The sequence below is a fragment of the Chlamydotis macqueenii genome, chromosome 6 (assembly GCF_036417535.1).
Source record: "Chlamydotis macqueenii isolate bChlMac1 chromosome 6, bChlMac1.mat, whole genome shotgun sequence".
Classification (NCBI taxonomy): Eukaryota; Metazoa; Chordata; class Aves; order Otidiformes; family Otididae; genus Chlamydotis; species Chlamydotis macqueenii.
In genome coordinates this window covers 26,416,630-26,430,836 of record NC_141561.1, presented here as the reverse complement: position 1 = coordinate 26,430,836, position 14,207 = coordinate 26,416,630, and the positions used below count along the sequence as shown (strand labels likewise).

Here is a 14,207-nt window from a genome sequence, read left to right as displayed (position 1 = left end):
TATTACTTGCTGCATTTAAAAAAGAGAACTTGGACACTAACCTTGCTTTTTATAACGTCTTTTTCTTTCCTCCTTTGAAGAACAGGTTGAAGCGGTGAAAATTCCTGAGCATTTCTTTTCTGTAGAATATGATGCCCCAGATGATAACTTGCTTCAACATGTACAGGAGTCAAGATATCCCTTACATCTTTCTATGAAAATTGGAAACCTAATGAGTTAACCATATAAGACAAGACATGTATGCTTATGTTTTAAAGATTATAAGGTTCCCTAGAACTAACTTAAACAGAAACAGTTATTTTTCACATGTAAAATAATTTCATATACCATACGGCTTATACAACTGTCAGCCACTAAAATGGAGAAAGTTAACCAGTGGGATGATGCCAGACAAAACCCATGGATATTTCTGTATGAAATCAAAAGGGGTTCTCCCACAGTACCACTAAATCAGGTCATGCTGCATTTTATTTTTCTGCCTCCTTATTTGCTATTCTGTATTAGAAATTGTTAGACTCCTCAATAAATGACTATTTTGTACATGAAGCCTTGACTGTGTAGGAATGCTGCAGATCAGAGCCCAGACCACCTACTTGTGAAAACTGAACAGCTTGAAACACCAAGTACTAACAGTAGCAAACCTGACTAAATTATTCCCTCTGTGTAGGAGATAGACAGACACTGATTGTCCCTCCACATGGCCACTACTTTAATTCTTCTCTGCAAGCTTGCTTTAGCCAAATCACATATTATCTAATTCAAAATAATTTTCCAGAAGGTCTTCTCTGCATCTGCTTTATATTATTTCCATTATACTAATTAGCTATTAATTAGTCTTTACTCAAAATACATAAGACGTGCAACAACTGTACTTGACAGACATTCACACTTACTTAACTTCAGGAGCTTCATACAAGTACAGAAACCTCAGTGGGTGGAAGGAGATGCTTATAATGCTATTAATTAAGAACTAAAAAGAAAATTGAATTATATGGAGGAAAAATACTAATGATAGACTCTAGGAAGTGATGAGCCAAATCATAGCTTTCGTCCTACACAAATACCTGCTGATGCTGGTACAGCAATCTGTACAAGGTCGGCTGTCAGGCAGATCTCTTTTAGCTTACAAAACTCTTATAAGTAAGTGGGCAATTTGCCATTGCTCCTGTAAATAACAGTCACTTAGGTGCAACTACCGGTTGAGATGCATCTGGGCAATTTTCCAGTAGATAACATGAGCTTTCCTTTCTACCCTGAAGCTTTATAATGAAGAATTGGCTTGTAATGGTGTCATAAACAAAATATAAGTAAAAGGAAGGAAGAAGAAAAATGCGTGGAAGACCTGCAGGGGTTTTTTTTGTAGCTGTCGAAAATTAAGTCTATTTCCCAGCCTCTGTGCAGGACCAACTGCACCAAGTCATCCTAATAGATGTAAGTTTCAAAAGGTCACAGAATTGCTGCCTTGAGGATTTTAAATAAAAGGCTAAGCACACTAGTCCATCATTTTATTACCCTATTTTCTCCTTACATCTAAATATTCCCTGTCCTTAGTAGTTCTTTAAAGAATTAATTTCCCTTAGTTTTACAGTAGATAAGCCTGTTTTTTTTTTCCTGAGTTCAATAAAACATGATTCCTCTGTTTCTGCTAGCTTTTATTGTTTGATTGTGTTTTAGGACTTTAATGTCTTCCCATTTATTCTCCAAAATTTTTGTTGGAATAGGCAAGCTTCTAAGATGCTTGATAGACTGAATCACTTATTTTTTCTTGTTCAGTGAATGGCCTTAAAAATATTTTATCCTTGTCCTGATGGCAGTTGTTTTTACTTTCAAGTCAGGTCCCTCATTCATTCTTCAGAGGGATACGAACAGGAATACATAATTTCATTTCCTCCAGGGCAACAGTGACTTTGAGATTACAATTGGAGTTAGGGTCTTACTGACCAGATTCTCACTAACTTATTTCCAAGTGAGTACCATCCTCAAAGGATGGCTGCTGTTGGATCAAACTCTACTTCTGGAGAAGCCAGCCGCTGGCTTCCTCCTGCTGAGGGGCTGGTACCATCTCTATTATTGGTGTTGGTACAGGCCTCCCTGGCTAGCTGACACCTTCCAGGTCTCCAAGAGCCTCCTGCTGAATCCCCGCTTGGCAGCACTTCTACCTCTGTGGCTGCTATCCTGAAGCACTTCTACTAGCAGATTCTGCCTAGAACAAAGTTGTCTCTGCACCTTCACAGACAGGGAACTGTAACCATGTTCACTACTAATCTGGTCCAGGATTCAGGCTGATACGTCCAGGAGAAGGACATATCTGTGCAGGCTTCAACTTTTGTGAGCAGCATAGAGAGATCACTTTGTCAGCACACTGCACATTCTTCATATTGTTCAGGTCTAAATTCATTAATGAAACTCCTGCGAGTACTCTTCCTACCCTGTTTCCACCTCTTGATTCTCTGAGTATTTCCCTTGGTGAGTGCTGTGTCCCTTGTAGGGAGAAATCAAACAATTCCAAGCAAGTGTTCTTCTTCATGCCCTGCTAGCCTTTGGCTCCTTGCAACAAATTCACAGACCACACTATAAACCTCAAACTACAGACTCTTTTCTAGCTTCTTCATTTCACTTCCTATGGATCAGGAATGGGTTCTTTTCTTATCAGGTGAGTCTACCTTGTCTACTCACAGTAAAAGGGGAGCAAGACTGTACATGTGTTCTTTGAAATAGTTACAAATGACAGAACATAATAGACATTTTCTCTGTGTAATTACAAGTTTAAATATTTAGCATTAAGGAGTACATAGGAAAATTCCATCAGAAATGTTCATCAGAAAATGTATGTTATACTGTATCTTCTTGGTTGCTCCAAACTGGCCTCAATCTATAATCTGTCATCCACAAAAAAGGGTGAAAAAATTTCAAGAATATTCATGTTCTACTTCATCACTTTGATTATTATTGTTATTATGCACATTCTCACCAACAAAAGAGATGGCAGATCCACTGACTTCCCCACAGAAAGCTGAGATAGCATCAGAATTAAAATATATTAATTGTGGAAGTTATGAACACAAGTCTTTTACTTCCAAAATGATGTGATGCAATTGGAAACAAAATAGATTATTTTGCAGCAGGTGTGCTTTTCAAAGGAGAACAAAGGATTTGCAGGGCAATATATATTGAAAATTACATTACCCTCATAAATGCTGGATGATCTTTGCAGGCAATATTCTTGCTGTAAATCTTTACATTTCCTGAGATTGTATCAGATGTTCCATTGGAGGAAAAATAAAATCTTGCTTGTGTATCCACTTTTCTGTTCACGTCAACACTCAGATTATAAAGCAGTACTGCAAAATAAAACCCAGGGAAAATAAAAGTTATAAAAACTTTAAGATTTTAATGACTTCATGATAGAAATTACAGCTTCTGACTCAGTCCCTTAAGTATGTTATGTAATATCCATTCTGAAATGCTCCACTTAAGAATTCTCTGATATAAATCCATACGTAATGAAAGTCTAGCCCTCTGAAAATTGATTACATCACGACTGATCCCTGATAAATGCTTTTGTATCAGGGATAGTTTTGTCGATATATTTATAAGTTTTCTACCAGAATCTATTTAAAGAAAACCTGCTTCAGTCACTTACAGGCCTGACATTACATTTTAACAGATAAGTCAACAGAAACTGACAAATATTGTTTAACTTCACAGTTTTTTTCTACTGAAGTTAGCATGAATTGTTATGATAACAAATTAAAAATAAGTTTCAGAGAGTTACTGAAACTATTACTTCTTAATCTCTGCCAAAAGTTGAGTTAGAATATCTAGAATTTCCTCTAGTCTTTTCTAGTTGATAAGTCTTATGTCCAAATCCAGCAAGGATAACCCAGTCTGACTGCTCATCTTTCACAACAAACAGGAATTTCAAAAGATCTGAGCTTGAAACTTTACAGTTCGTTATTGGATGTGTTCTCTGTAATGTGTTCCTAAAGCAAGTTGTATATTCTCATACAGAAGATTTTAGTAATTTAATGTTACATAAGTGTATTTGCAGAGCTATTTGTAGTTTACAAATAGCACATGACAATTAGGTTAAAAGCACCCAGGCAATACAGTCAAATTTAGACAGTAAATTATTTAAATTAAGTTCACCATGAATATTCCCTCGCAAAGGTATTGCTTCAAGCAGTATCAGTTTTTGCCAGAAGTAAAATAACATTATATAAAATATAACACAACACACATTTTTCAGTAATATTGATGGGACTCCCTCTCACATAGTGTTCCACAATGGTACGCTCAGGTGCTGGAGCTGCTTTATGAAGAGAATGCCTTTTTTCTATTGCTAAGTGGAAGAACGCTTCCTACAGCAGTCCAGTATGGTTTGGTGCATGCCTGGGAAGACTGCTTTTAGAGGACATCTGAATATCATGCTTCCATAATCCATTTGATTCTACATTATGAAAAGACATTCACCCACCATTAAGTCCCTACCTAATTGCAAAGCAAGAGCCCAGACGTTTTCATATCGAAATATCAGACAAACTTGACAGACAATCCTGCCGGGCCCTGTGCAAAACAGAATATGGTCCCTGGGGAACCATGTAAAAGAAAGCATTCATAAAATAAGTGTGCTCTATTTTTTTTTTGTGAACCCTAACAGCATATTATCTCATTTAAAAACCTATCAAAATGACAAATCTAGTTACTATGATGCTATGAAAGGGATCATCTGAACTGGCATTATTAAAATGTAGTCAAAAGTATGAGTGAGAATTTAATCACACCACTGTTAGGTAAGTTAATTCAGGTACTAGAAATAGTGTATCTATGATGGTACTGTTTTAGTAGTGCTGCAAAACCCACGTGAAAGTATTACTAAACAGCTGTGCACAACCCCAGCTGAACTCTTTAGCGTCACAACCCAGCTAGCTACCTAAAAATTAGTCTTTGTTTGTCTAAAACAGTTACCATCAAAACTTTAGGTTACATTGTTGATGCAATACACAACTTGGAGTTCTACCTTCATCCTCACAACATCTCACCTTTTTAACATCACTATCCCTTCTGGGCCATTTAACTCCAGTAGTCCTAATTGGGATGTGCTGTTATTCTAAAATGAATAAAAGTGTAACGGCTCGATGTTACAAGGTAATTATGAGCTGAAAAAAGGTATCTATGTTTTTAATTTTTAATTTTGTACTGAACTCGGATTAATAGTCCACTAAATACCAATAGCATTATTCTGTAAATAAGTGCATTTAAAATAAATACATATACTGGATTTTTTTTTCCAAGTAGCTTACCAATATAACCAGGTACCTCTCGTCCTGTATAGGTAAAGCATATCTTCAAATTCATACAGATGGCAGGCTGGCCATTTTCCACGCAGTTTAAATTAGTTCGATTTATTGAATTGGGATGTTTTAAAGAAGCTTCAACAATTACCACTGGTTTTGTTCTAAGAATAGGAAAGAGTTAATGTTCACAAAACGCTTCAGAAATAGATTATAGAATCTCTGTAGAATCTAACAATCTCTGACATAATCTATTTTTGTATTTTATAATTATAATTTTTAAGCTATCTGCATTTTTTCAGAATACAAATAGTTGTATGCACATTGTTTGCTGCCTCAAGAAGTTTCAGAATGATATTTTCTTTTTCTTGAAGGTTTTTACTTAAATGTTTCAGTTGTAGAGCATTCTAGAGCCTAATTCACTGATGTTCAAGACACCAAGAAGAATATCAGAAGGTTAAAACTACCGAGTTTCATTAAATGGCATTCAAAAATACAGTTAAACTATATGGTGTTTAAAAGCACTGAAATGTAGCCATCTCACCTCAGCACCACAGCAGAATCAGAGAGAAATGCACCAACTGCTACATCTGTACAAAAAAAAAAAACCAAAACAAACAACCAAAACCAAACGAACAAAAAAAAAAAAAAAAAAAAAAAAAAATCAATGAGCATAATTTGTCAACAGAAATAACTTCTCAGGTACAAGCATTTTTGTAGCATATTCACCTTTTTGTCAGCATTAAAACACCATTTTCCCTTTATTTATTAGAAGGCATACGCTAGTATTCAAAGGTGGTGTTCTCCATCTACAAGACGATTCCTCAAATACTTGTCCCCTGTCCATTAAGGCTGCATGCTAATTTGTGGGACTTGCAGATATTGGTAATGTGATGATTTAATTTCTATTCCACGTTTAAGTGGCTGGTACTGAAGGACAATTTAGCTAAGCAGGAGGTATTTGTCATCTTTTTAATCCAAATATACAATATTGCTATACACATACACATATACATAAACAGTTCAGTTATATATATAACTATATATATTATATGCATGAAATTATACATAGAGATAGACAGAAAAAATATTTATTCTAAACTAACTGAAAACTATTCATGCAAAAAGGAAAGAAATATACACAGTATTCTACCTCTCTAATGAGGTAGCAAAAGTGAATCTTCAGATGAGTCTAAATATAAGGGTTTGAGGATGTGATCAGTAAACAAGAGATGACCTGACAGCTGACTACTTGTACACTAGCTTGTAGTCCAGCATTACAAATTAACCTGGATAACTTTTCCGTTGACATAGCCAGAGCACACAACATGCAGTTCATTATAACTTTATGCTTTTACATCCCCAGGGGCAGGACAGGCAATACCTGACCTGATAGAATGTTTATCTGCATAATGTTGAAATATGTTGACACAATACGTGTAAAACAATGACTACATACTTGGAACCCACTAAATTGTTTTACACCAAATTAGTACTTCTGTGTCAAGCCTACAAGAACTCCACATCAGTCTAATTCAATGCCGTGAGCCCTGACTCAGCTTAATGTACTGTTCACACAGAGTGAGAGTCACACAGCTCAGTGACTCCTGGCAAGACTATGGGAACATTGGTAAAATTTTTAGGTTATCACACTAGTCTGGAAAACAAACGTGCTTCCAGTTTCCAAACTAGCTCATTGTGACATTCACAGATTAAATGGCTGCTGTAAAAATAAAAATTATATTTTTTCTTCCTCTTGTGATTCTATGATCTTACTATTACATCATTTTCAGTCCTTAAATAGTAGTTAGATGACCATGAAAACTGACAGACTGCTTGGTCCCAGCTTTACATGATTTTTTTTTCCCCCAAAATACAAGATGTGACATGTCATCTTAATGACAGATTTTGCTTCTGTTTAAAATAACAAGTAGCACAGCAGGGTTGTTCCCTATAAATCTCTACTCTTTTAAAAATGAAAAATAAACAAAATTGTTTCATTCACCTTGATAACCATTGTTATCTGCATCAATGCCACTTGCTATGGATTGTCCAAACATGCTTAAAGAATCACTGACTTGATGTGCTTGTATTCTCTGAGGAGGAAAAAGAAAAAAAAAAAAAAAAACCAGAAGAGAAAATTATTCTTGGAAAGCTAATATTTTCATTACGATATCCAATGAAAAATGTTAGCCCAACCATCCTGCTGATGAAGGCAGTTACATGCTTACTTGTGTAAGTAAACCTCTGAAAGTAATATTCTTCAATTACTGCAAATGTTATATCCCACAAACCCTGACTGAGGCCTCCAAAACAATTTATTTTTCTGTTACAGGTTATATTATGACTGGAAATCACAGGCTATGTAAAAAATTCCCAAAGTCTTTTACAGTACCTCAAATGGTCTGAGTGTTAAATGAAGGGAAAACCCTCTCAAATTTAAACTTAAGGTTTTTCTTGATTGATTGTTTTTCATTGAAAAAGCGTACCTGTGAAAACGATGGCATTATTCCATCTTCCCTCCCATTGTATATATAAATAACCCCTTTTAGATTATCTTCTTGTGGAGCCCCAATTGCTACATCTGTGAAAAAAACCAATTTAACAATAATCAGTTGACTAGGAAGCATGAACGAGGAAGAATTAAAGAAATCCAAATTATGATGCCTGCAATGCCAGACCAAATTTATTTGACTGAACTCAAAAGAAGTGCTGAAGACAGACATAAAGCAAACGGAAACAATACAGACCAGCTCAGTAATCTGACTCTGCCTTAAGTTCTTTGTTTCTGGGCCAAATACAGACATTTTGTTTAAGACAAAGCGTGCTCCTACCAATAGTGAATTTGACCCTTAAGAGCTTATCATGGAGACTAGCCAAAATGATAACGGTCTTAAAAAAAAAAAAAAAAAAAAAAAAGCAGCCTTGTATTCCTGGAATTATTATGATTTATTTTTCTATGAAATGTCCTTAGCAGTTGATAACAGATTTGAACAGGCATTTAAAAAGGAAATGAAGGTAGCTGGTTTGTACAAAGGGATATGTTTTATGCCTAGATGATTTAATCTCAGAGGGGTGTGGGGACACATAAATAAACCGACCAATCCACCCAACCACCCACTCTCAATAGCCCTGACCAAAAAGCCCCATGGTTCCAATAGCCAGAGGCTGTTAACCAAAAAGTGGAGAGGCAAAAGTGGAGATGAATTACATAATCTTGAAATTCACCAATATAAATTAGTAATTGTGAACTTTCATTCACAAATAATCAAAACTGAACTATCTGCAAATCGGAAATATTGCATGCTGCACCAAACCAAAATTGCAAGAAAAGCAAAGCTCTGATGATTTGCTTTAACTGAACAATTCTCTGATTGAATCCATATTGACTGAATCCATACTTTGGTGACTAAACCACACAAAATATGTTATGTCTCTCTACTGGCGAGATGAAAATAGGACAGCCAAGTTGTGCTAATTAAAGTTACACATATGTGCTTGAGGAGGTCAGATTCTACACCAACACGCACACCGTTATCATTACGGAGCTGATACTGATGGTTTAGATCATTGAAGAAGTTGGCTCTGCTGTGCTTTTTTATTACTTACTACAGACAAATTGTTTCTAACACACAATTCCTCTTTTCATTTTGCTTACAGCTGTTTTTCTTAAAAAAATTAATTTTCCTACTGCCACTCTCAATATTGCCTCCGCTTTTTCCTTTCAATGTTTTTGCTCCCTTCAAAAGCTAATCCACTTGTTTGCTCCGCCTCCAGCTGCAATTTTAGGATGCCCCTTTTACATTATATTCTGCCCCATAAATCTACTTTGCCATGCTGCTATTAATTTCATTTTACTTCTCAGTTCCCCAGCCTTATGTTTGGATATGGTTTTACTTTGCAGTTTGCAAATGCTTTGAGACAAAACCTGAAACTTATGTATAATATTGTAAAGGTAATGCAAAACAGGAGAAATAAAATTTAACAAAAGTTTGAGGAACAGGTACCAAAGGAGGGGAAAAAAAACCCCCCAAAAACCAAACAACCCTACTTTAAGGAAAAGGAGACCAGATAAGAAGAGAATGACTGTTCCAGGCTTTGCAGATTATGGAACAGGATGAAGAACACAAGACAAAGGGAAGAGTGAAAGAAGAGCTCTGGACAGTAACAGCAAACAAAAAGGGTAATGCAAAAGCATGAAGAAACACGAAAATCTGGTAAAGATAAAGCCCAGAAAAAGCTGACAGTTTTTGCACAAAGGATATTAGCTCCCTGCATACAGTCCAAGTTTTGATGATGGAAAAACTGAAACCATTTATGAGTTTTTGAACAGTAGAAAATACCAGTCATATTTTTATCCTGTCCCTACACAGCCTATTGTGTCTGCCCTTCTGCTGGAGAAGAGCACATGCCAGTTTTTCAGACAGGAATACTGACCATTCCTGCTTGTTTGAAACCATGACAAGAGGAATGAAGCCACTGGGCCAGGTCGCCTCTGCTTGTCTTCAGCCTAGCTGAAGGCGTCCCTGTTGGTTGCGTTTTTGCAGGCTACCTAAACAGTTAGTGAATGGTCTTGGAAGGAAAGAAGCTGAGAGCAGTAGATCATGGGGCTTTTCTGTAGCAAACACATTTTAGGCATCCTGACTGGAAGCAGAAGGGAAGTAGAAGGTCATGAGAGTCATTCTAGATGTTACAACACATCTTACATCCTCTCATCCGTTTTTCTTTGACTAGAATACTTTTTATCTGTAACTTTCACATGGCATTATCTTTTCAATGTCTACCACTTTTATGCTTACCACAGAAGTTAGACACAAGTTTGGATACTGATTCTCTCTGCCCTTTGAGCATGTTCCACCTGAACAACATGAATGGAAATTTCAGCCTATATCTCATCATATTTAGAGAGGGTGTTTCAGCCTGGGCAGTACGGAAAGAAGGCAGGATATTCTCAGTTTCTGTTTAGACATCTAATTTTACATGCCTGAAGTATAGACAACAGGAAGAAAATGCTTCCTCAGAGCACCATTAACATTTTGAATTCACTATCAGGGCATGGCCATCAAAGTCCTTCCCTGTGTTCTCTGTCCTAGCCCCACTGGGAGCTCATGCTAGGCAATTCATGAATCATCTGAGGGCTTGAGAGGGAAGTAGTGCCAAAATAGTCTCCCAAATTGCAGGTTGTTTTCAATATCCCCATGTGTTTAGTACTTCCTATTGGTGACACAGAAGCAATGTTTATGATGTTACAAAACTGCCAAATTGTTCACCAACCGTTGTATCAGATGTCTAAAAGAGGATTAGGGATTCCACTTGAGGTCCAGCACCCAATATTACAGACTATGTTACCACCTTATGCTCGTGCTCTTTATTAAAGGGACAGAACCTAATCTCTTGGTATTACACACCATTGACCATGAAACAGCTATATTTCAAATCAGTGGCCTAGAAAAAAAGGTCAAGTCACCAACTGAAAGTCTTCTCAGAGTTCCATAATCCTCCTGTTTATTGTGACAGTCCAGTGCTCAAAGACAATTAAATGCAAGGGGTTTTTTTTAGATGTACTTACCTTCAAAACCATCATTATCAATGTCTCCTAGATTGGCTATGGACTCTCCAAATCGGGCTGCATATGAGTCACTCCCACTGAGCTCTATGTTCAGTTCTACCATCTTTGCCTCCTGACGGAAAAGAGAGTCAATGGCACATTAACAAAGCATCCTCCAGATGACCTGGAATATTACTCAAAATGCTTAAACTGCCTTGGATGCCTATATATAATCCTACTGAATTCATTGGTGCAGAAAGATTATCAAAGATATTTAACAGTATTTAGTATAAGAATAATAAAAACTAGGAAAGTTGTTCTTTGAGAAAGAGAACAGCAATGTATTCCCAAAGCAAACACCTGCAAACAGCAGCAAGCTTGTATCAGAATACAGGGGCTTACTGCTCTGTGAAAACCGTGTTTGCTAAAAAGGTAGTAAACAGTAGCTGCTCTAAAGCTATTGTGTGTGTCTTAGTTGTAGTGATCCTGGAGTGACTTAGTTCTCTGTGAGGAAAACATGTTAAATAATGTTAATTGCAAGCATAAGAGAATAAAAATGTGTTAGTGTGGAGAAGAACGAAGGGAAGTAAGATATTAAGATAAAATTTACAAAGCCAGACAAATTCAAAAGCACACAAAAAATAGCAATTATACTTTCACTTCTGATCCTTGAAAAGAATAAAAGGAAGCCAATTCTAATGCATGATCTGTCCAGTTATTTTATTTGCCAAACTGAGGAGTACCAGTCTCTTTCCTGACTGGTACCACTAACTGCATGCAAATTTTTAATTCCTTGCTGGTTTCTGAAATGCTAAATAAGTTGCTCTTCACATGCTAGTTCAGTGGTCAGCGTGGTAACGGAGGAGAGCTTGCAAAGAGGCTGTAGTGGCAGGCTGTCACCACTTGAAGTTACTATGAAACAAAACCAGTCTGTCCTCAGTTCAAACACTAGTGAAGTGACAACGCGTTATAATTTATACAGCTGGCCTTTGCAGATGTGCTACACAGTCCTGCTGGGATTGTCATCGTGGTTCTAGAGTTGTTTTTCCTGCGTCCTGAAATACTGTATGATGAGAGAGGGGAAATATCTTCTTCTTAGCTTGTTATACTAGAATGAATGTGTTACCATGTGTTTTTAAGAGAAAATACTTACAGAACCTGAATTGATATAGACATAAACTCTTCCTTCTTCTCTGATGGTACTTTGCATTGGAGCACCAACTAGTAAGTCTGAGAGGCCATCTGAATTCAGGTCCACAGCACAAACCGCAGCTCCAAAGTAAGAACCAAGCTGTGTGCAAACAAGAAATCACATTATTTCTGAATTTTGATTAAGACATGCTGGGATTTCTAAGGTGCAGAAAAGTAGTATGAAAGATTTACCTTTTTACCCCTTAGTTCAAATAGAATATTCAGTTGCTTCTCAATGCTAAAAATGTATGCCTAAAATGAAAAGAAAATACAGGTGGAGTTCACCACACAGTAATCTGAAATACTTCCCTATGCTTTCTCTATAGCATGTGCTAGAGAATCAGCAGAGCAACACGGGATATCACAAGATGCAGCTATTCACTATTTCCTATCTGTACCTTTCTTTAGCACCATTGTTCACAGCAATGTTATCTAGACTATCTCCCCTCATTCCTTCTTTGACTTTTCTCCCCATGAGAAATCATATGTATCTGATACTTGTCTTTAATATGTTAACATAAATTGGAAAAACATGGGTGGGTGTGTGGGGGTATATTCTTCAAGCCAATAGTATAGACAATCTCTTACTTTACCAGTCTGTTCCTGTTGGGGAGCCCCTCCAATGACTTCTGTACTGGCTGATGTCAGAAAGTGTCCAGCTCCAACAGAATATCCTGTAAATTACAAATGCACTATTCAATACTGGAAATGCTATTTAAAGGAAAAAAAAAAAAAGGAACATGACATATAAAAGCTGTCAACACTACAAATTATTGTGAGTCTGACATTCAGACCTCACTCAAGTTAGCAATGAAAATAGAAAATTTTAAAAATAAAGCAAAAGGTCAATACAAACAATAAGTTCCAGCCAGCAGAAACAAGCATCAGAAATACTAATTTCTTCCCAACACCTCAGTTATCTGCCATACCTTAAAACCCAACACCTTCCGTTAATATAGATTCTACAATTGTTCAGTGAGTCCATATTGTAATACAAACACAAGCAATCAAATGTCCATACAATGCAGTGTGGAAACACTTGATTCAATTGTTACTCTTGGATTATTGTTGAAACTGGACTGCAGAACAAATTAAACGTAGTGCTACTTATATGCATGTGCACATATACACACACACACAGATAGACCATTGCTGATAGACACATATGAAAATGTAAGGAACAAATTAGGAGCAAAAGCTTGATTACGTAATAAGAACACATGGCATCAGCTTTTCTAAATGAGTTTACGTAACAAATTATTTCTGTATGTGGAGACAGCTCTTAACAAACAGGACCATATTTTGGTGCAGACATCCAGCCACAGAATTGCAAACTGAAGTTAACGCCTTTATCTGTAACTACACAGGTCATCCTTACTCCTTCCAAAATACATTATGGCTAAGTTGAAATAGAGAAGAAAGTTAACATATTTTGATACTCTTGCATTTACCGAATGACTTTTGATTTTCACAGCACACAGAAAATGGAAAAATCATCTTGGATCAGATGAAAATGAGCCTTAAATCTCATCTGTGAAGACAACTGTTTAGAATTCAAGTTCTCATTAAGCCAGCTTTTTCTTTTCCTATTTTAAGCTAAAAGAGGTGCACAAGGCAATTTATCATTTAAAGGTCAACACCTAGTTTTTCCTTATTCAGCAAAAAATTAAGCTTAAGCAGATGAACCTTAATTTACCTCCTGTCACCTTTATTTTCTAGTTATTTTGGTTTGGCTGAAGTGTAAACACTGGTAATTCTAATGAACCTTTTAAAAAAAAAACAATAAAAACCCCAAAGCCAAACACACTAAAAGAAATTATATTAATCAGTCTTCATTTTTACTGTGGTATTAAAATGTTTGGTGGGGTGATCACATAACTGACCCTTTAAATTTAAAGGCATACTCAAATGAAATTTTATTTCCAAGCCCAGAATTCTCTCCTCTTTACTATTACTACAGTTTTTCACTTTTCTGAAATGTTATTTGCCATTCTCGATTCCTAAAATAAAATATCTATTACTTTGCGATTTCTTTATGGATGTTTGTTAAGTGCCTCTTTCATCAGGCCCAATAGATTTGAAAGACTGACTTACCTAATTCCTTTAAAAGCAGTTGTTAACCTCCAAGATACTCTGAAATAATCAAGGAAATACTACCAAACAGTATGTATTAC

General features: G+C 36.3%; 1 protein-coding gene across 1 annotated transcript in view; it reads right to left on the bottom strand.

The window, feature by feature from the left end:
- The window catches only part of ITGA4 (integrin subunit alpha 4), a 37,879-nt gene that overhangs the window by 11,754 nt on the left and 11,918 nt on the right, over positions 1-14,207 (bottom strand). The window contains exons 7-16 of the mRNA XM_086751397.1: positions 12,622-12,707; positions 12,226-12,285; positions 11,996-12,133; positions 10,864-10,975; positions 7,784-7,878; positions 7,300-7,390; positions 5,839-5,884; positions 5,304-5,458; positions 3,187-3,341; positions 42-191 (exon numbers count right to left, since the gene is read on the bottom strand). Coding sequence (XP_086607523.1) covers positions 42-191; positions 3,187-3,341; positions 5,304-5,458; positions 5,839-5,884; positions 7,300-7,390; positions 7,784-7,878; positions 10,864-10,975; positions 11,996-12,133; positions 12,226-12,285; positions 12,622-12,707 — 1,088 coding nt within the window. The remainder of the gene's footprint in view (positions 1-41; positions 192-3,186; positions 3,342-5,303; positions 5,459-5,838; positions 5,885-7,299; positions 7,391-7,783; positions 7,879-10,863; positions 10,976-11,995; positions 12,134-12,225; positions 12,286-12,621; positions 12,708-14,207) is intronic.